The sequence below is a fragment of the Diadema antillarum genome, unplaced genomic scaffold (genome assembly GCF_040938485.1).
Source record: "Diadema antillarum isolate AM-2024a unplaced genomic scaffold, OU_Dant_1.0 seq00000661_RagTag, whole genome shotgun sequence".
NCBI classification, from domain to species: Eukaryota; Metazoa; Echinodermata; class Echinoidea; order Diadematoida; family Diadematidae; genus Diadema; species Diadema antillarum.
In genome coordinates this window covers 281694-305651 of record NW_027271573.1, presented here as the reverse complement: position 1 = coordinate 305651, position 23958 = coordinate 281694, and the positions used below count along the sequence as shown (strand labels likewise).

At 39.8% G+C, this 23958-nt stretch overlaps 1 protein-coding gene across 1 annotated transcript in view; it reads right to left on the bottom strand.

The window, feature by feature from the left end:
* The window catches only part of LOC139736676 (pituitary homeobox 3-like), a 33763-nt gene extending 10108 nt beyond the window's left edge, over nt 1-23655 (bottom strand). Inside the window, exons 1-2 of the mRNA XM_071647424.1 lie at nt 23478-23655; nt 10157-10371 (exon numbers count right to left, since the gene is read on the bottom strand). Coding sequence (XP_071503525.1) covers nt 10157-10371; nt 23478-23655 — 393 coding nt within the window. The remainder of the gene's footprint in view (nt 1-10156; nt 10372-23477) is intronic.
* Between the last annotated feature and the right edge of the window lie 303 nt (nt 23656-23958).

Below are 23958 nucleotides of genomic sequence, written 5' to 3'. Positions count from 1 at the left end.
GAACGACTGACAACAGCTACACGACTGCCTTGCAGGAACAAGAAAATGGATAGAAAGTATTTACAAAATATCCTCTACTCTCTACCCTCACTGACTGTATTCAACAAGTACTCTAGCCTTTTGATCATGCGAATAAAAAACAGAGATACAGTTTATGTTTACGCAAAGCTAGACTGTTAAAGCTCTGTGAAAGGGTGAGTTAACGACATTGACAACAAAACATTATCTGAAGGAGATGTAAACATGTACATCAACTAATTGTTGAAAGTAGTTGTTTGAAATAAGACAGGCGATCGGTACAAGGTGAGCGCCACATCGCAAAGATACAAGCGCCGTTCCAGTGCCTATACTGCACGTCATGGCGTAGCAAGCTCTTTTGAAATGCAATTCCATACAAATCACATAACTTCAAAAAAGAAAAAAAAAATAGACGAAACAACAAGCAGCTTGGGATTGTGTATGGGTCGCACCGTGAATTACAATTCCACACATACTCGTCCACACAAAACATGTCAAGTCGACATTGCGCGATGCGGGTAATTAATGGGCCGAGCTCGCCTTTGCGACGGCCCAAACACAGTGCACAATCGGGCACAATCGGACGCGGTCGTGTAAAATTGCCAACTTGACATTTCCTATTCGTCGCTCGCCCTATTGTTACACCGTGAAGAGTTTAATGGTCATCCGCCACAATTATCCGACACCCTCAGGCACCAGCCCGAAACCTGTCATCCTTTTGTCTCATACTGACATCACATTTATCTCGTTACGTACACTAGATGAGTAGATAGATAGATAGATAGATAGATAGATAGATAGATAGATAGATAGATAGATAGATAGATAGATAGATAGATAGAGTGATAAAGAGATAAACAGGCAAAATTTAGATGAAACACGCAAAACATAGACGTATCACTATGAATATGTGTTTTGTCATTCTTTCGACTAGTTGATCGACGCTTTATGTTCTTATTTGAATAAAAATCGAATTGCTTTCGCAGCGTTCATGAAATATGAATCCAAACTCAATTATTCAAAGACACACAAGATTCACATACCAATATGTAGACCTATTAATATGAATACGTACTTTGTTATATAATCATGTGTGTATATACAATAAGAAATCAATGTTTTAAAAGAAGATTTCGTTGTAACATCCTAAAATGTTGGCTGCTGATCGTGATAGATAAATATTCTTTTCTTTTTCACTTTCAATTTATACTGAACCCAAAACAAGTTTAAAAATTACATGCTATATTTTTACCCTTTCTTTGTGAGCTTGAAATAGGGACAGTGATGCCAGCCAATTTAGGGTCCCAAGTGTTGATTTGCAAAGACCTTCAAAGTCGCATTATTATTACAGTTATGCAGCGCAGATAACTTTTTGTGAATGTGTGTGTGTGTGTGTGCGTGTGTGTGTGTGTGAAGGGTTTAGTTTGCTGGTCTCAATTTCATTCATCATTGTTCAACTAACCACACATACACACCGCAGTCACAAAACGGATCCCCGAAGTCTTTTCATTCCTCGCATTTTTAGTCAAAGAAGAGAACACAACGGCTCCAAAATCTCACGTCATTATCTCCCATACCCATGACCTGCGAACTTTGCACCTTACGGGTCGCACGGTTTTTTCCGTCACCGTAGAATGCACGAGTTCGTTTCACCCTACCTGACATATCTAACCTCTCCTATCTTTCTCTCTCTCTCTTTATATCTTTTTCTCCCCTCTCTCTCTCTCTCTCTCTCTCTCTTTCTCTGCATCTCTCTCTCCCTCTCTCTCTCTCTCTCTCTCTCTCTCTCTCTCTCTCTTTCATTCCGTATCTGTCGATCTTCTTGTCGCTCTCATGTGCTTCATCAATGTGTAGCCTCATGTCACGATTTCCGCCACATTTTTTATTTTTTTTGCTGTATCAGAAATTCCAATCGCCGGTTGGGTAAATATGCAATATTAGTGGAGCGATAAAATCCAAATAGGGGAAGAAAAGCTCATAATAACATCTATTTATCTGTGTGCCTCCCCTCTCATTATTTGATCCACCACTCACCATCTGTGATTTCTGAAGCTGAATCTTGATATGATTATATCCACTGTTTCTTCTTTTTTTTTTCCTTCCGATTCAACCCTCCACGCGATACAGAAGAACGGGATCGTTGATATTTCTGAGACAAACAATCAACCGTGGCTTTTGTCTTCCAACATGCGGGGGAAATATTTTACACATTTTTTTTTTTAGCTGCATGCTGATAAGTTCAACTACAGAACGTAACCTCGTGTATTTTTGTATTGTTGTCTATATCGTGACATGTTTCTGTAAGACACACTACCTCCAACGTGATTTCTCAAATGTGATGTAAGCGCCATATCTTATTTCATTTTTGTCTAGTATCATCATCGGTGACTGATGCTTTTCTTCTCGTAGGTTTTTCTTTCTTTTCTTTTCTTAAATTTTCGCGTTAGTTAGTGATTATCAACTTCGTCAGAACTTTGCAAGGGCAAGGGAAACCTAAGAATGCATATTTCCATTCCTTTTCATGAGATTTTATACAAAATCCCATCTTGCTGATTGTCTAATAAGTCAACTCGAGCACGGAGCTGAGTTCCTCGTTTGATTGCATTGAACATTTTTGAGCCGATCTAAGATAAACAAAACCGGACGGAAATATAAAACACACACGCACAACTACTAAACATATTAAAAGTTAGGGCTGGCTCTTAATTCATGTTCACACGTGATGAATCTACCTAAGATCATATTCAGCCGCACCTCTTTTATTTCCTCTTTTAAGTGCATACCGCTGCGCCTTTGAGATCCCAGTGAATATTTTGGGGTTTACTGGTATAATGCTTTATTTTCTCTGCCAATAAACATATATACTATAGTACGCATGTATGTAGTGGGCCATTGAGTCAGCCACAAGGAACTTGTCTGCAAGAATCCAATGCAGTTTCTTGCAGGGATTGCGTGGTACGCTGTGAGCTTACCATTGGTGTGCCCGCATCAAACACGATGGGAACGCGCCTTCATAGAAAGAGAGAGAAGACACACACACACACACACACATGAGAGGGGTCACTTTACTAGATGAACGCTTTTTCTTTTCTCAGCGCCAAATTACGGAAGCCGCTTGATCTCTTATAAATGACAGTGAAAGTTACACGGTAAGCTTCGAGAAAATACTGAAGACTTTGCGAAAGAGGTCTTCTGCTACACTCTTAAGATCTTCGTGTTTGTGTGCAGCCTGACTTGTGGAGAACTGATTGGCTCGCTGCTCACGTGATCCGCACACGACAAATCAAGAAGACGCGGCTAATCGTGCGCGCGCTTGTCGAAAAGATGCCACCAATGTTACTAATTAGAAGCCATCGTTTCGGCATGCACCCCCTCTTCTGTTGAGGAAGCAGTTTTGCCAGAATAAAAAGTAAACACGATTCAACAGACACTGCAATAAAGACAAACACACAGACACACAGACACACACACATACACACGCACAACGTCATAGCTGTAGATTCAAGTTTACTGAGGAGAAGAGAAAAAAAAAATAATGGCCAGCGCACGAACATGATCTTTGGGATGCCCTAATTGAAGTCGCAAGATCAAGTCCGGTTGATCATCTTTAAGTCCTGTCTCGTGAACCAACGGTTACGGTTACCATCATCAATTCCGTCGATTTCAACCCAGGCCATTCTCCCACTTCTTGCTTTCCCTGGCAGGACACTCACTGTGTTTTCCCCGCTACGTCAGTATCGTATCACGTGTGAGAGAGATAGAGGGCGAGAGTGACAGGAGGGAGGGGGAGGGGGAGGGGGAGAGAAAAGATGGAAAAAAGAGAGGGAGGTCTGAAGGCTTCATTTCTTCCCTATATCTAAACCCAAAAGATTGTACTTAAACCACTATTTGAATAAATCCTACCGGAACTGAGACATAAGGACGGTAAATGGGAAGGAGGAGGGGTGAGGAAAATATTAGGAAATAATAAAACAAAACTGATAGGAATTAGGCGCTTCCGTTTCGACACATGAGTTTGGAAAGCAGATTCTCTCTTATTCTTCTTCTTCTTTTATCATCTCCTCGTCCTTTTCTCCTCCTCCTCCTCCTCCTCCTCCTCCTCCTCCTCCTCTTCTTCTTCTTCTTCTTCTTCTTCTTCTTCTTCTTCTTCTTCTTCTTCTTCTTCTTCTTCCTCTCTCCCTGTGTTGCTACTCATCAGTATTCGTTATCTGGAAGTGAATGGACCGGGCTTACGCTTCTTGTGGGACAATTATTCCCGCGGTTTGCGGGAAAAACAGACGAACGATAATATCACGTGACAAACTGCTGCTCCTGTGCACGGTTTTTTATTGCAACGCGAAGGATAGGTTTGGGCTATGAGAGAAAGAGATCGAGATGGAATGAAGAAAGGATTAGCAAGACAAGAAAGTAAATAGATAGAAAGAGGGCGAGGGAGAAAGGATGATCGACAAAGAAAGAGAGACGGACAGACAGAAAGAAGAAAAACCGGCTATGGCTAAGAGGATCTTTCGTACTAATCCCGCAATCAGCAACATAAAAAAAAGGCCGAGCGTTTCGAACGGGGCAGTCGGAGCTGCGACTCGGAGACGAGGCTCTCTATCTACGCTCTCCCATGCCCACTCGGGACTGCGCGGATAGCCGCTGAGCGAAGAAGCTGCCGCCAAACCACCGTGAGGGTAAGGTGGGACTCGGTCCCAACGGTATTCCCCGGCGATCGTGCTTTCCCGTCTCTCGACCTCTCCTGTCTTCGCTTCATCCTTCTCTATTTTCCTTTCCTAATGTCTTTTTTTTTACCCTTAAAGAATTAGTTTCCGCTTCTCATTATTGTTTCAACATCACTCACACGAATGCGAGAAGGGGTAAAACAAAGAGAAGCAAAACAGCGTTTTGACTGCACCATCCTTACCCTCCGAGTAGATTGTCATCAATAATGAATATTTCATAATGGTTTTTCATGCTCGGACTGAGAGGGCGACCATTCGTAGCTAACGAAGTGGTAATGCGGCGTCCATTTCATAATATTCCTCGGCTGTCTTCGTTTTGGTTTGACATGGTGAGAAACAAACACGTCATCGACGCTCAATTAACACAAAACATGATTCCCTGGAGAAAGGCAGACTGCGGATCAGATTCACTCTGACCACAGCAACAGTTTTTTTTTTAATAGCACAAGCATGAATTATAATATTAGAGATAAAACAAGACGAAAGCATGAACAAGGTTGCAAAATTGGAAGAGTTTTACAGTTCCAATAAAGCACGCTCTTTATAAACTCTGTGGTTATAGTGCCTCGTTTTCATCATCATCATCTTACTAATCATTTCCGGCGATAAAGTGCTCTGTAGCATAACCTCTTGTAAAGCCATTCTTCTTTACAACAAATTCACACGATGAATCTTGAATTGAAGTTACCTGAATGTTCTACGAAGCTCCTTACTCCCCCCACCCTGTGTTTTCTCTTCATCAAGATTCCATTCCCATGTTGCATTTGAGTTAAAGGTGTTTTCCCTCATTTGCATATGTGTAGAGAGGCTCCAACAACGGTGGGTTTGTGGCTGAAAATGCCAGAAGCTTCAGGTTACAGGCAGACTATAATCTCGACATTCAATGCACCAGTTTACTAATGTATTCAAATGTATGCATGTCTCTGCTATTGAGGATTTATGGCAACTTGTTATTTGATTCGCTTGATCCTGCATGCTATATAACCTTCAATGTTTCCAGCATGGATCAATTTATCCAATATAAACTTGTTTTTGCTTTTGCTTCCATATCAAGCAACTCAACGTTTCAGCTGTCAGGCAAACCGTTGTTATGACATATCATGGAGAACAACATTGTCTTCAGCTTAGGTTTTATGATCAGGCGCAATAACAAGTTTGCAGCAAATAGAAGCCGAAAGTTAGATTTTGCTAAACTTGTTAAACAACAACGACACTATCTCTTTTTACTTTTCCTTCTCTGTAACTTGATTGTCCGGTCTTTCTCAAGAGTCCAAGCTATCGGGAAGCACGCTCTTGAAGGCTGTGAATTATGTTGGCAAATTTTGTGAACTTCATAAACGGTCGACGTGTAACTTGTGTGTGCATAAACTGGACTACAAATCTGTACTCTGCGTTGTACCATTCTACAAAATCTACAAAATCAATATTAAAAGAATTCGCATCTAATTAAAAGGAGGTTAAACATTTTTTGTTATTGTTGTTATAGCAACATTATCAAAAGTTTCTCTCATATTCTTCCCTCGTTCTTGTTTTGGCTGTTGTTCATGTTCCTCTTCTTCTTCTTCTTAAACCAGTTCCTCTTTCACATTTTCGTCTTGTTCTTCTTTGCTAAGACTGGTTAGAAACATATTATTATTGCTGATATAGGAATAAAGGAATATGTTATTATTATTCATGCTATTATAAAGATCACCATTTTCCAAACAAGATCTGCTTCTTTTTACTTAAGGTCAACCACAAGGCTTCAGCCTAATGCATTGTGAACCAGCTTTATGTGAAAAAAAGAGTAGATAAGAATGACAATTCGTTAAGAAATCAAAATGCTTAGGTCAACATTTCCCTCAGTTTGTTTCGCAAACCGCAAATTATCAAGGCCAGGCGTATATACCACAATAGAATAAAGCTTAGAAAACTAACATCACGTCAACGATATCCATGTTTGCTCCTGAACCAGCCCCCCTTTTCCCCTATACCCGTCGACCAGAAATCACTCCCCAAATCGCCGGCAACCAGCCCGCGAGATGATTGCCGGTGGGTTATGATACGCCTCAGTGACAGGTGAGTCTATAATGGAAGGAGGACAAATAAACATTCCCGCCAAAATATCAACAAACGGGGCAGCTAAAACCTAATCAGGAATTGCACTTTTTTTATTTTTGCACATCATGTACTCTCCCCTATACACATCTAGCTCTCCAATCCTTTCAAGATTTGGCGCGCTGTACCCGGGGTCGCCTCGTATGCCGCGTCACGTAACACCCGGATTACTATACCCAATTACCTAGGATTCATCACAGTTCGTTTCTCAAGAACTCATCCGGAGGGGGGGGGGGTGGATCGCGTTGAGTGTTGGGGGAGGGGAGGAAAATATCACTCATACACCATTTCATGCCCAACTAATTTGTGGATATGAGTAGAAAGTATGACAAAAAGTCGATGAGATGGAGATAGAGAAAGAGAGAGACGGCGCGAACGTGAGGTTCTAGAGGAGAGCTGTGTAAATTGTACGTCGCAAAACTTCACTTGTCGCACGTAATCTTCGAAAAAACAAACTGAGGTAAATAGCAATTTATCTAAGACAGTGCAAAAATTCGTAGGCTGGGGATCTTCTTTTTGTGTGTGTATATTGTAATCTGTGTGCGTGAATATGTGCAAGTGTGTGTTAGAGTGTGTATGCGTGTATATATTTATTTATATTCACACATTTATCAATGAATATGCATAAAAGATAGATAGATAGACAGATAGATAGATACATAGATGGATGGATAGATAGATAGATAGATAGATAGATAGATAGATAGATAGATAGATAGATAGGTAAATAGATAGACAGACAGACGCCAGATATATGTCTATATCCAATCATAATGTACAAAATACTTCAACACACAGACAGGGAAATGGAGGGAAAATTAAAAATGTTCTTGTCAATGATGCAGAGGTTCCATAGTAGAACTCGAAACGTACCCAGCTTGCAAGAATCGGTAAAGAGTAAATCTACCTTCTCCATTATGTGTTTTCATACTGCAGTTAAAATATTCGTCAAAACATGCTTCTCTTCTTCAATTATAAGAAGTAACGAGTGGACTCTTTTTTTTTTCAAGCATGTATGTGGTGTGGTTTAGACTTCGGGGCTGCGATTTCGGAGTTCTTCGGGGATTTGGGGGAAAACGCCCAAATCTCCCAAGTGGAAAACACGGATGGGATAACATATCGTGATTAGCCGCATCGAGTTTCGACAGGTTTGTCGCAAATTTCCAATCTCCCTCGCCATCAACGCCCGGGAGCGAGGCGTAATCTGGAAAAATACGACACTGCGCTGATTTTACTTTCCTCTTTCTTTCTTTCTTTCTTTTTTTTTTGTACTCGTGGGGGGAGGGGGCGGTAAAGGACGCTGCAGAAAATATAAAGTTGAATAAATCAAAAATTGCATAGGAAAGACGAAGATAGTTGCAGTGATACAGATCGGAACGGTAGGCCAGGACTGACAGGATAGGAATTTTCAGAACAGGAGAAGAAAGATAGAAAGAGAAGAAAATTGTATTTTTTTTAATATAATATATTTAAAAAAATACAGAGAGACATTCATTACAATCAGTAAGGAGATTAATATCACAACAGGCCATTCGTATATGGGAATTCAGTATTGCACACAGTGTTCTCACTAGCTTGTAAATCATCCTTTGTGTTGGCTATTCATTAACTCCCCACCCCCCCCCCTTTTCGCCAAGCTTGTTGACATTGTAAAGCATATTTGTAAGCAAACTTTTCATAGCTCCTTTGAACCCCTACGTACCAGATGATCAGTTATAGAAAAGATAATGCAGGGAAGAAAGGGACAGAGAGACAGAATGGCGGAAGAAGAAGACGAAGAGAAAGAAGAAAGGTGATAATGATGACGAAGAAGAAGAAGAAGAAGAAGAAGATGACGATGATGATGATGATGAAGATGACGATGAAGAGAATAATGATAAGAAAAACACGATGACACAAGGATGGGCAGGGGTACTATAAAGAGCATACATGAATCTGACAAATGCAGAAATAGGTCAACAGTCGTGGAAGTGGTAATAACCTTCATAAATGACGAGAATGAAAATGGTAGCACTAATAGTGAAAGTCGTAACAAGCTAATGCTGGCCAATGCTGGCAGGAAATGAAATGTTTTGTTGTTCTTGTTCTTATTGCGGTAACAAGAGTGGGAATAGATATTCGTCATTTATCGATTTCAAGATTATAACGACTATATGCTTCAAGGTCAAATCTTTTGAATCTTTTGGGACACTGCGGCCACTCATCTGAAACATTATTCAAAAAGAGCTCATGAACAGGATAAAAAGTATTAGCAATTAAGACACTAAAGGTGTTGGACGAATCCCGTGCATAATGTTGTCATTTCTGAGAAGAAATCGCCGCTTTTTAAGTGCGTTAATGGGCTCGCTGCACGACAGACGTCCCTCCTTAACTCTTCAACTGCCGTGAATAACCAGTTTGCGTGCGATATCGATGGTATGTTGATCCGATGATCCTTAGAAGGTTAATGGAGACCAGAATGGTGGGAGAATTTCTCAACGCTCCATGCTGGTCTTGAGATACGGGAACCCCCCCCCCCCCTCCAATCTCTCTCTCTTCTTTTCTGTCAATCATTCATCAGTATGATCGCTGAGTGGCTAATCCATATTTTACACGTTTGGCTGATTGCAAATTACCCACAGGTTGGCTGCTAAATGGGTGTGGTATTAAGAACGGCTAAGTGGTCCACACCCTAGGGAATTCACGATTCCCTCCCCCGCCCCTCCCTTCAAGTAAGGTAGAGTAAATTGATTGCACCAATACAATATTCTACGACCAATTAGTTGCTTAATCGCCTAACAGCAAATAAGATAAGGATCGTTGCAACAGATCATTATAACAGACGTTGGAGTTTTAAAAAAAAAGACACTTCGAAAGTCATCATGTCCATGGAAGGTCCTACCAGCAAGCAGCAAACGCATACACGTCTTCATTACTTTTGTTTAGACTACTTCGCTATAGTACCCTAACAATCAGTCAAAGCTCCTTGCCAGTAAATAGTTTGATTAGACGATTAAAGCCATATAAGGTATTATATAAAAAAACAACAACAGATATCATAACAATCAAAATAGAAGGCGGAAATCAAGGTGACAAGAAATAGAAGATAGTAACTAATCGGATCACAAGAAGTATAGATCACCTCGTTTAAAGATTGAAGAGCGCACAGGTAGACAAAAACATTTATAAACTTGCAATGATACGAATGTTCCAATATATACAACAACAACAATAGCAACAGCAACAACAACAACAACAACAACAATAGACATAACAAAATGGTCAACAAGGAAGCGACAAACACAAACAAACAAACAAACAAACAAACAAACACCCACCCGTACGCGCGCCTCCGTCAGGTTGCACCAGGCCGAGATCTCTTCTCGCGTGGACAGGTCCGGGTAGCGGTTCCGCGAGAAGTTCGCCTCGAGCTCCTGCAGCTGTTGGCTGGTGAAGTGGGTCCGCTGTCGGCGCTGTCGCTTCTTCTTGTCGCCGCCCTGCTCGTTGCCGGAATCGTCGCAGTCGCCATCGTCCGGGCTCGTCTTGGAGAGGGCTGGAATGCAACGAGGGAGAAGGTTGGACATGGTGGTTGGGGTAAATCTGGCGAAATGCAATTGTTTTTTCATAATTGTATTTGTCCTCGTCATTGATTCTTCATGAACACCCTCATCTACTGTAGCAGCACTATGAACGTATCGCCTCATGTTCTCACACTAACAATTTTAACCAACAAAACACACCTACGTTTAAGCGATACTTATGACTAAATGACACTGATTTCAGTACGGTTGAATTCGTGAAATGATTCCTCATAAAAATTGATGGAGTTGCGTCCTACGCATGTCGCCGGTAAATCTCCTGCTATTATGGCATGATGTGCGTCTATGGAGGTGAACATAATCATGAAAATATTCCTGGTTCGGCTCTGTTCTATTCACTTTTTGCATTAATTATTTCACTGCAGCTAACGACAAGTAACACTCGGACAAGCCCTACGCATTGGTGTGCCACACGCAAAAAAGGGGAAAAAAATAAGCCAACCTTCAACCTATTTAAAGTGCCTCTTGTCCTCTTGTCTTATAGTGTCTCAGCAAGACTTGTCACGCAATAAACGTTCAAGTACAAAAATGAGTTTCATTGGAACTCTGCCTCATTTTGAATCAGTCAGTATTTTTGCTGGAAGGTCATATTCCATTATCACCTCTACTGCTCTTTCTCTCTCTCTCTCTCTCTCTCTCTCTCTCTCTCTCTCTCTCTCTGTCCCTCTCGTTCATTCTTTCTATTCGATTATCAAGTTACATCGATAAAATACAGAAGTACGAGCGCTGGTGTTAAATGTGTTGTTATTATGTCTCGTTATCTCCCGATCAATCTCAACTATTGCTAAGAAAAAAGTTCCCTTGTCAAAAGAAACTCTTCAGCGTTCTGACATGGATTTTATTATCGCATTTTTTTTTTTAATACTCAAATCTCTCCCATACTCCCTCGTTCCAAAAGTGAATGAAATGTGTTGACATTATGTGTCAGTCTAAATGCAAAAATATCATTGCCCGTTCACGACATACTAGAAAAACACGTCATTTGAAATTGCAGACTGCAACATTATAATAGTTATTGCTAGCCAAGGTGAAAGGTTCAATTGACATTTTGGCGTTGGCTCAGTTGTGGTTAATGAGCGTTCATTTCTAGGAAGACTATTTTGAAAACAATTAGAATACACAGTCTATGGACATAAACCAACACAAGTACAAAACAAACAATTTTGTGTTTAACACTTTTTTTCAGTTTCCCAATACTAATGAAGTTAAAAATAAACTCATTATTTTTAGCCTTACCAGACAGTGATATCAAAGATAGCCGTTCCAATCTGAAGAAACATTAATATGTGAGATGGTAAATGATTTAATCGGTGATTTTTCTATGAAGGGCATATGTGATAATTGCACCTTTAGAAAAAACAAACAAAGATTACGAAAGGAAAATATGCCTCAAAGACAATCGGTCAAGGAAATGTGGATCACAGTCAGCCGAGTGTTACGAGAAAGTGCTACAAAGTCAGTCATTAAAAGTTTGATACTCTCTAGGATTATCTCAACACAAGACTCGGTTGTAGTGGATATAACATCCTTTGTTTATCATCTCAGGCAGGCTTTATAAAGATCACGTGTCTTTCGCGAAAACGTGAAATCGTACTCATCATGTTTTTGTCTCGCATACAACTACCGAAGTGCGTTGCGCACGCGACTTTACCGCCATGTGACACGTCGGCCAATGCTCTCACTCCGGTGTACGTTATAAGACTGTCGTTGGTGTCGATGACTTGTTTGGTATGAAAGAAAAGCAGCCTTGTTTACTGCCGTGGTCAAGAAAGAGTTAACAACGCAATACCAGAGTACATACCGACTCTCAAAATGTCCCAAAACTTCCCGATCATACTCTTTTCTTTCGCTCAGATGGTCAACGTTCTATTGGCTGTGTCACTGCGTTAACGTAACAAAGAGATAGATAGATAGATAGATAGATAGATAGATAGATAGATAGATAGATAGATAGATAGATAGATAGATAGATGGACAGATAGATAGATAGATAAACAGATTGATGGTTAGTAAGATAGATAGATAGATATATAGCAGGATAGATATATAGATTATAGATAGATAGATAGACTGATAGATAGATGGATAGATATATGAATAGATAGATAGATGGAAGGATAGATAGACGGATAGATAGGTAGATGGATGGATAGACAGGCAGATAGATGGATAGATAGATACAGGCAGACGGACTAGCAGACAGAGAGATCAATAGATAACATGTAGGCCTACTGATGAATTGAACAATAGGAAGATGCCTACACATGAAAAATCGCAATACTGATATCTACTTTATGTATACATTTCTTTTTGTCTGTTTGTTAGCCGGTCAAAACTAAAGTAACTAAGTTAAAAAAAGAACAACAGCAACAGGCAATGACAGGGAATTACCTTGCGCGTGACTTCCGTTACAACGAAACGTTTTTACGTTGTGGTTAGCAGAATCAGTAGCAAAACTTATTTTTTTACTTCTCACAGCCAAAATATTTTCTTATCAAAGCTCTAGTGAAATTAATATATTTTTCTTGGAAATGGAAAAAAAAAACCTAGATGAAATGAAAAAAATCAATGGTCATTGCATTTGTAAAACTTCTTTCTAGAGTCGAGAGAAAGCTGCTTTTGACAACTCTCCCCTGTCCAGCCAGTACTTCTAAATCATGGGGGGGGGGGGGGTGCTACTGGTCGGAAATGAGTGTAAAGCTGTTGATATTTCCATATATCACTCGAAATTACAGTACGTCCTTCCTTTCTGTAAACAGGGATCTATCTCCGCTAATTTGTTATGATTTGGTAGTCACTCGGCAGATATGGATGGGAAAAAAGATAACATTTACACATTCCATTTATAATAATGGAATACAGAATTTCGGGAGGATTATCGTAAAGAAATTTCCAGGGCTTCCCGAGAGTGTTCACCAAGCCCTAAATTTTGCATATAGATTGGAATATGCTTTCACTTATATACCTTCAGTAGATATAAGGAGCTGAGTGGTACTTATTCTCAATCTTTATTTTCATTTTTTTCTTTGGAAGGCCGAAGGGAATTCACCATTTGTTTTTGATCGGTAACGTGAAAGCCAAATAGAATATTTCGAGGATCTGCAAAGATTTGAAAAGATGAAGGGAGAAAATCCAGGCAGTGAATAGTTGAATGTAAACCCAAAAGTACACACACGCACACACACACACACACACACACACACACACACACACACACACACACACACACACACACACACACACACACGCACAAACACACACATACTAGAACAAACAACAGTAACAACAAACAATATAATGAATATCAAGGGAACCGTTATAATCTATAATTTCAGGGGTATCTGATTCACTAGTACTTTGATAAGAAAATATTTTGCTGCGTATATAATAGTAAGAAAAAAATAATAATCATTCTTTTTTTCTTCACTGATTCTGCTTACCATAACGTAAAAACTATCATAGCCCCATCCATGGTATCGATATTCTATGGTGATTTCATCAAGTATACAATCAGAAGTTCTGGGATTTTTTTTTCTCACCCATGAATATTTCCCGACGTCAAAGAAGTTCAGCCGATTATAAGAAAATAAAGATCACTTATCTTTCAGATAGGGACAAAAGTAATCAACGTTTCAGTCTTAACATCTATTTGAGGATACTATGTAGCGAGCCGACATGCTAGCGAATCCTGCGAGTGGATGGCCTCGTTCGATATATGTAACAATACTTTATTCATCATTTTATATACACGTGTATATATCTTATAGTCTCGGTTAACAAATCGGTTGAACCTACATAGTGACATCAGCAAAATGTTTACGTACAATGTGAATGGCATTCTGAGTTTGTGGTTCTGAAAAAGGTTGGAGAGACAACAATTTATTCGAGTGACCGAGTTACAGAAGGGAGTAAGAGCAGGAAACGTGACATACGAGCAAAGTCAGACAAAAAGGGGGTAACTCCGTCGAGTCATCCACAAGGTCTAATGTACCCATGGCCGCATCGAGGTTATGAAGTAAAATCAGGGAGCATTGAAAACGGGCAAGCGGGCGAGAGAGGTCGGTCTGTAGAGACATAGGCACAGGCACACCTGACGGACGCCTTGAAAAACACATTAAACCTTCCATTACCACTTGCAAGTGTACCGTATTTGATGTCAATGCCATTCACGGAGGAGTGACCCTCAGTGGGTTAATCGAGGTTTCTTCTCCGTGAGGCTGAGGTCTTTCTGATACTCTGACGATCGGGAGACCAATTATGTCAGCATGTCATTGACATCTTGTGCTGTTAAAGTATCTGAATGAACTGACAAAGTTAAAGGAGAATGAAGCCCAATGTAGATTGAGGAAATGCAGCAATACCAATAGAACACATCAGAGAAGTTTGAGAAAATGTCAAAAAGTAATTGCTGGATGAGAAGACTACAACATTTTGTGACGTCACACATGGACAACGATATGAAGAAAATATTTTTGGAAAATCTACATATTTTCATTTTTCTAGCATAATGAAAGATCACTTGAGTTACCTCTTTCAGAAAGTAGGGGAATGATACCCTTTACATAATGTCAGCAACAAATAGAGGAGACGTGTAGTTTTAATGAAAAATGAAATTTTGTTAAATTCTCATGATATCGTTATCCTGCAGTGACGTCACGACCGGTAGCAGTCTTCTCATCTAGAGATGGCGGCACCGAAACTTTCAAAATTGATAACCTTTTCAACATAATAATTATTTTTCAGTTTTCCTCACACTTTGCTGATGTGTTCTACTAATATTTCTACGTTCACTCATTTAAGCCACATGTATTTTGGGCCTTTTTCTCCCTTACTCCCGAAAAAAACCAAGAGAAAAAAAAATGTCATAGCTACCTCTGATTACGTTCACAATCAGCGTGAATACAAATGTCATTAATCATAAACATAGTATCAAAAACTAAGATTATCCCCTAGTTTTGTAGGCTCAGTTTATCATGATACGGTGCCCACTTCAATCTAATTTGATTATCAAGGAAATGGTGTGGCAATCTGGAATACAGGATGCTTAAAACGTATCACCGTACAGCACTGAAATTATTCTATAACATGTCTCTTCCGATTTGTTTAAAAGTTATTTATGTGCATGTGTATTATCATAAAAATATATGTGTGTGTTTCCATCATACATCAAAGTGGGTAGATTAAATACATGAGTATTCAATGACATACAAGCACGCTCATATCATGTCAATACATTATATAGCATATGGAGAGAGCAAAAGAGAGAATACAATGGTTGTTAAGATTTGTTTAGCTTGAATCAGAACAAAGATGGACGATTTTTCCCTGGCATCGAACATTCTGGGGGGAAAAAAGTCAATCGTGGATAGGTCATGTCAAGTCGTGTTTGAGGTCGATAATTCGGTGAGTTCCCTCATTATCCGGTCATCGACAAAACTTTACAAAAGGAGGAGGACTATGAACTCCCCCCTCAACCGATCCCCCACCTCCCTTACAGAGAGATTGATTTTTTGTTTGTTATGTATAATTTTCTCTCCCAGCATTGAGCTGTAGGTATCAGCTATAAGATTCCTTGTCACTCTCCGTTGCACATGATTAAAAACTGGGTAATAAGCGAAATACGATTAGCCTGTACAAGCACACCCCACACAAAGGTTTCTGCCTATTATGTTCCTTAGCATAATCTCCCCAGTGAATTTGTTTTGTAACACTAGACAATGATTATATTTTCTGTTTAAGCCTAACAACCTCCTTGTGTACGTCTTTTTTGTTTGTTTCTGTTATTTATTTTCCTGTCACTCATTCAGTGCAAACAGTTTCTGGCATGTTTTTTTTTTAAAGTTGATATTTTACTAGTTTTCAAAGTCCACCTAAAGATGTTACATACGACTATTCTATTCTATTTTATGATGTTCTTTATTCGAATTTCGTTCGGTATCAAGATCACATTATTCAAGATGAAATGAATAAAAAGAAAACTAGACAGCTATACTCTTGTGCTCACTTAATTGTGCTGTTCGATTACATTTTGTTTTCATCAACGTAGAAAGAAATATTTCATGCAAATTGTAGTTTTACAGACGCACACGTCACACATAATGTATAGACGTACAACAAATGGTTTATGGATTAAAACAATGTGTGTATATGTGTGAGATTGAACCGCACAATAAAGGGCAAATCTACAAGTATTATTCTATATGTGAGTGTGTTCATATCACGTCTTATAATCGAATATAATGTCTTGACTTATCACACTTTTAAAGAAATTAGACAGTCAGTTTCTTGATCTTTTTTTTACGCCACATTCCTCCATCTTAGAGCGAGAGAGAGAGAGAGAGAGAGAGAGAGGAATAAGCCACTTGTGGAACAAATCGCATTCTGATTGTCATCCTATTGAGAGAAGGAGAGAGTGGAAGATAAAGGGAGGGAGAGAAGAGGTACATCAGGAAGTGATACAAATAGCAGAATAAATATCTGGGCGCTGGTGCCGAGTGTTTTATGCCCCGGCCCTTCTCGAGTCTTGAGTTTCAGGGGACCCTTAATACTCTTCGGAAAGGCTTCACCTCCGATGCGGCTTTCCTTCCGCGTTGAGATGCGACGTTTTAAGTACCAATCCACTTGACAGGTCGAGTGTCGTTTATGTACACACTTACACACAAGACGAGAGCTAATGTAGAAGTCGAAAATGCTGGAGTCGGGTTCCCCGCCTCGCGCGTGGGGTCCGCGGGCGTATGGCGCGGAGACGAGAAAGGGGAAAGCGGTGTGGCAGGCGACATAGCGGAGGCGGGATCGTCGGGTGCCGACGAGCCGTCACTAGCCGTCTGGCGCTGAGCGCGAGGACCGTGCGTATCGCAGATTGTATAGGTGGGGAGTTTGTTTACCTACTTCAAGCGCTGTCGTTCGTTTGCGACTCTTTCAATTTCGTTATGCTCGATGATCCGTTTCTTCCATTATCCAAGAACTGCGTCACTGCATAACTTTAGATCACTAATAAGACACCCCCTGGGATATCATGCACCCAAGATTTCCTGACTAAGTTTTTTTTTTTCTCCTCATCAACATATCTATGTTCCACCTGCTTATCTCCTTATTGTTATTTTTCTTCTTTTTCATCATCATCTACTTTTGCCAACTAATTGTTTTCTCATTGTTTCTCTCAATTATGTCACATTGTGGAACCAAATCTATATTCAACAATGTAGACCTACAATACAGGCAAAATTAGCTTCAAGTTAAAATCAACATTGTGCACAATCAAACTTGATTTGATTCGATTTGAATATGCTAGAATCTATAGTTCCATGTGAATTTTTCATCGTAGATTGGTTTTCTCATAATTTATAAAGCAATTTTTTAAATTGCTAAACTCATTTCTCTTCCCAGGGTTTTGTATTCCATTTCTCATTGAATATTACATACTTCACTGTTAAATTTGAAAGTTTCAAGAACTTTGGAAGAAGAACGAATTGCAGTTTGGGCCAAGACGTACTTTGATGGTTATGTAAGATAATCTCTCTTTCGTACAGATATAGAAGAGCTCTACGATAGGGTTTGCCTGAACGGACTCAAAATGACCCGTAGCCAAGTAATTATCGGGGGGTAGTCGTTTAAAGCCTCGCCAGAATCCGAAATGTCGGCAACCCAGCGCTGCAGACGACAACCCGTAATCTTTAATTAAGACGGCGGGAAATGGATGGGAAGAAGTGCGGTCATGAACGGGCGAGGGAGCGGTCGCTGGTAGCTCTTATAAATGGTAAAGTCGCAAAATATTGTTCATCGACCTCTCGCCCCCTAATGCCGGGGATCAGCGGTCAAAAAAATCATGCCACTCCCGGCCGTTTTGACTGGCATCACAATGTCATGCTATCCCATTTCTCACTTGGACTAAAATAATAGATTTAGGGCAGCACCAGCCTTTCGCCAAGCCTCAATCGCCCTGGAAGGATCTGGTCATATTTGACTCTGACGACACAACAAAACAAACAACAAAACAATTCAAAACAAACATAAACAAACAAAAAAAAATATTGGCCTGATCTTAGTTTAAGCTCTTCCTTTTCAGCCGTGTGGTATTTTTGTGTTTGCTTGTTTATGTGTGTGTGTGGGTGTGTTTGAAAGTGTTTGCTTTACATGTTTGCCGAGTAGCGGGGTAGACGACAGAATCGTAGAGATATGACTCATATCATAAGCGAGACATTAGCTGAACGTAATTCCCGTATTTTTAGTACGCTCATAGTCGGCAGAGGTAGCCTGACCTAATTCGTCAAATCTTGCCCAGCCGACTTGAAAGATAGTATCTGTATCTACGCCCCGTCACCTTGAACGGAGGGCCGTGGGCCCGTTGTCACGAAGAGAGCGCAGGGCGGAAGGGATACCAGCATTCATTAATTGCGGTACCGTATCATTGAGTTTTAAGTGGGATAGCTGCACTTGCTTGAATTTGGAGCTTTGATTTAAGCCGTGTATTAATCGTTTATGTTCTCACGATACTCTGAAATGACAATTTCATCGATTATTATAATACCTTGAAGCGCTCCAACTGCAGATGACTTTTTCTTCAGTTTTCTTATTTTGTACAATAGCAATCGACATTTTGATTCGCCATCAGTAATCATCATAATAATTATTACTATTTACCAAGGGAATTAAATGAGTGCTTTACTTCGAACAATCTAAGGAAGGAAACTACAACATAGATTTTATATAGAATCAGATTATCATTCCTATAGTACTAATTCTTATAGTAATGGCAACGACATCAAATATTGACACTGATACCACTGCTAACATCGTGTTGATAGTGATAACGAATAATTGTCATGATTATAATCACATAATGATAATGTATTCCCATAGATGAGGGCAACTCTTGTCGTCTTTTGATATTATCCTGAGGGTATCTTAAGTTTTTGACCCGCTGCTAGGGGTACTAGGTAGTTCCTAGGTAATTCCATTCCTGCAGTGAATAGTGGCCACGATCAGAAGTGATAACTGCAAATTACTTGATTCTAAAGGCTGTAAATTTCGTTTTATTTTGTTTCGTTTAACTGGTTATAAGTATCCTTGACAACATCACAACCAACGCCAAAGTGATATAAAGTTAGCCTTGCCTATGATATATTTTTAATCAATTGTCACAATCTGTACAAATGTGTTTGTTAGTAAATGTAGGTCAGAGTTGCGATTTTACAAATACATTTGTACAGGAGTGACATTTGATTAAAAAAGAAAACATAATAAAAAACATCATAGCACGCATTCACCCGTCTGATTAATAATCTGTTTTTCATTCGAATTAATCTTGAAACAAAAAAAAAATTAACCTCAGTATAACCTGAAGATAAACTTTATTGTCTTACTTGTAATTTTGAGTAAAAACAAACAAAGACAGCTTTGCAGTAATGTAGTTTCACTGCAACATATAGCATCGACTGCAACGTCGAAATGTTCGTGTAATTATGGTTCGAGAACCACTAATAGCCAAACGAGGAATATTGTTAGCCTATAAATGAAACATTCAAGTGAACCAATATTTGCTGTTTTACGGCCTCGTAAACAAGAAAGAGAGAAGGGAGTTAACGACCAAATGCAGACCGATTGAGAACGGATCTAGAAAACTAATGATAAAAAGACGCCGTGCTCGTAGTTGGAAATGGATAAGCCAGGATAAAGCTACCAAATGATTTTGAATACCGCTATATGTGTGCCGCAAACCGATGGTAAAATGTAATTACGATATTACACATTTTATTTCCTGGATTGGACAACATTACAGACAATAAATCTATAATTATCCCTTCAGCCAATCACTGTTTGGTTCGTGAAAACAGCTCTACACGGGCTGCATGCTATCTGGCGGCACTACATTGCCACGACATGAACTCATTGCGATCGATTATCGATCACTCGATTATGTCACCGATTGTGCAATCCTACATGAGACGACTGACGATATAAATAACCAACAAAGGCCAAACCCCGGATGTTTTCGTCCTCTAATGTTCGATTTGTTAAACTAGATCAATTTGATAGCGTCTAGTATTGTAAGTGGGGATGCGCTCCCCTCAACTATTGAGATATACTGTGCGGTAATTTGTTTGCTAGTTCTAATGCCTCTATCCTTCGTGTAGCAGTGTTTTCATCAGCCCTATGTTCAACCAGATGTGCAAGTATATGTCGTACTGATTTCAACACGCTGGAACTATATAGGAAAATTCTAACATACAATGTATCTAATAAGCCCCCACAATAATAATTGTGATGGTACTGTGGCATAGTGGATAAGACTCCCGACTCCCAATTGGAGGACCCGAGTTCAATTGAAGTGCTTACGTCCTTGGACAAGATGCTTATATCCACATAATGTCCCTCTAGACCCAAGTGTATAAACGGGTACCTGGTAACGCTAGGGTATTAATAATGATAGGGCCCTCTGGTAGAGCAGTGGCAACACTGAAGAGGCTATCTTGGATAAAGAAGACATTATTATTATTATTATTATTATTATTATTATTATTATTATTATTATTATTATTATTATTATTATCATTATCATTATTATTGTTATCATAATCATCATCATCATCATATGCCTAGTATATAGCCGCTATTATGATGAAAATAAATGCCCTTTGATATTACAACTAATGAGTTTGCATGGAGCAATAGTTCAACTGTCGGCTGACCTCAATTATGTATGCTGTTTCTGTTCTTTGCTTTTCATGTGGCACTTACAGTCCTGTTTATTTAAACAACCTAAGCATTGATTCAACAGTAATAACAATATGTCACGCTGATTGCATCATTATAAGGTAATCGCTCTGAGTTCGACATGTTTGTATGTGTTTGTTTCATGTGTTTTGTCACCTAGGGTCAGTGTAGAATAAACAGAATAAAGTCCATTATAGTTATAAATGTGTGATCTCCTATTATTTTAGTCAAATCCTGATACGAAGGGTATGTGTCTTGTGTGTGTGTGTGTTTGTATTATTATTCGGCAATTACTTTGAACACAACATGTTTGTGTGTGTACGTGTTGGTGTGTTAGTGTTACTTTGTGTCTTGTTGCCTAATGCAAGTCTCATGTGTGGTACTAGTATGAGGCCAACTGTGTTATCTCAAATGATTTCAGTCGGATCCCGATTTCGTAGGGTTTTATAATGTTATATTTATGTGCAGTTATGTGTGTGTGCGTGTGTGTTTCATTTGATATTTGGGACTTGACGCTGATGTTTGTGTAAACGTGTGGTCAAAGCCACGTGATCACTTACGGATTTCCCTGACTGCCTACCAGGTATACATTTTCTGAGACTCGTCCCTTAATTTGTCACACATTGCTATTATTGCACGTGTGATAGGAATCACATGTTCCAGCTATTTTGCGATGTGCACGTGTCTGATGATATGCACAAATTTCATGGATATAAATCACACACAGACAGACAGACACATACACACACACCCAGACAGACAGACAGAAGGACAAACAGTGTGTGTGTGTGTGTGTGTGTATGTGTGTGTGAGGGAGGGAGAGGAGAGAGAACAAAAAGCATTGTGTGCAAACACCTTAAGTCAACAGAGCACTCTAATAGGTAAAAAAAAAAAACCACTACCTTTCGCAAGGAAAAGTGCATGCCTCTTTTGAAACTGAGGCAAAAATCCTGATCAAGTCGTGCTATTGCTGACATTGTTTGCTAGAGGCCAAAATAAAGACAACAACAACTGCGAACTGTCCCCAGAGAGGAATTTCCACTCTCGTCTACACACGTGACCGCCGTATAGTCACGTCACGTGACACTCGCGAATTTCTAGGTCACCTACACTTGTGTAGGTTGTCTCATCACGCGTAGTCAGGAATTTGTGTCACGAATGAAATTGTTTGCAACTCAAAGCGATTTACTAAGAATCAAACATCTTTATTGTGCCTTCTTGTGGCTTCTTCTCAGACGAAGGCTCATGTAGGTACCTCTATATTTATTGTCATGCTCGGCAACGTGCATAATTTATTAAAACACCGACCAGCTACTCCGCTTCCTAAACGACTCATTGTGAGAATGGTGCACATGGCAACCGATTTTTGTTTTTGTCGTTGTAGATGTTTTTTCTGTCAACTGTACGTTGCACGTTTTCAAATGAGAGGCTAGGCGATCGAGGTGAGGACAAGCGCCACTTTGTGTTGTCAGCCAATAAGCCAACATCCTGTTTTTTATTTCTACCTGAGCTGATGTCACATACATGTGAATGCAATTACTACGAGACACTTTTCTGGAATCTCTCTCTTTTCTTTGATTTTTCTGTACAGTCACGTCTTGTACTTGTGTTATGTTGATAACGCTATACAATATTGACGAAATGATACAAACAGATTCACAAGCAGATGTGCATGAAAGCTCTTTACGTGAATGCAGATCAAAATAATGTTTTACGTAGAACGTAAAAATAGTAGTCTTGATTTATGAGAGTTTCTATTCTTAACCACGTCAAGCTCATTTCACCACAGTATAACTCTAATCGTTCTCATTCTACGTTATAATCTGAATTAGTACTGTGTAAACTCGAACGCAGACCAACAAAACAGCAACAACAATACATATTTTACAATTTTCTTCAGCAAGCAAGAATGTTATCGACATTTCGGCTTCTCGATGTATAGGAATAATAGCTCTATAAGGGTCTATGAAGAAAGCAGGTCTTCAAACGATTTACACCGTCAACGTGTGTCACCGGTAGACTCTGCAACCTTTAAAGTTGACACACGCGTGATCGCGGCGGAACACTGGCTAAAATATTCGCCACACCTGGCCCGCTGGCTTGATTAGCTGAACCCTTGCCTCCTGAATATTAAACCCTCACAGGAAAAAAAGAAAAAGCAGTATGGAAATCGTTGCATAGTTCTCACCACCTGTTCGGTTCAATCTGTAGAAAGAATGGTGATACCAGAGTATGGCTTTTACTGACATAAAAATATGGTGCCGAGCTCAACTTCAGGATGAATAGTGGTACTGAAAAGGTAGCATGTCAATTAACAGAGGCAGGAGGAATTTGCAGTTTTGCTTACCTGTTTTGTCGGAATGCGTGTGATCGTTTGGTGGAGACCGAGCATGATTGTGTGTTGGCTGGCTGCCGTGGTGGCCGGGACGCTGGCCCGCGACGTTCCCTATGCCCGCCGATACTCGAGCCGACTCGTTCGCTACCAAATCTTCCAGCGTGGAGAGCGGTCCATGCAGGGTATTCATGTTCACCAGTCAATTATCGTCGATAATTACAAAACAAGAGAAAAACCACGCGGTGTTCGGAGAACTTAAAAGAGTATTAGACTATAAAAACCAGATTTTGCCACAGCAGGTATGACAAGGATTTTTTTTCCCCTTTCAAAGTTCGTTGCCAAAGGGGGCGAGAGCTAAGCCCAAGCTTTGCCGTATGTGTCACCGCCGGTTTACCGGGTGGGCAAATCCCCTTGATTGTGTTCCGGTAGCTCGCGGGAGAAAAAATTCACATTAAGAAAAAAATATGTGCCCCCCTCCTGATGTAGATGGGCT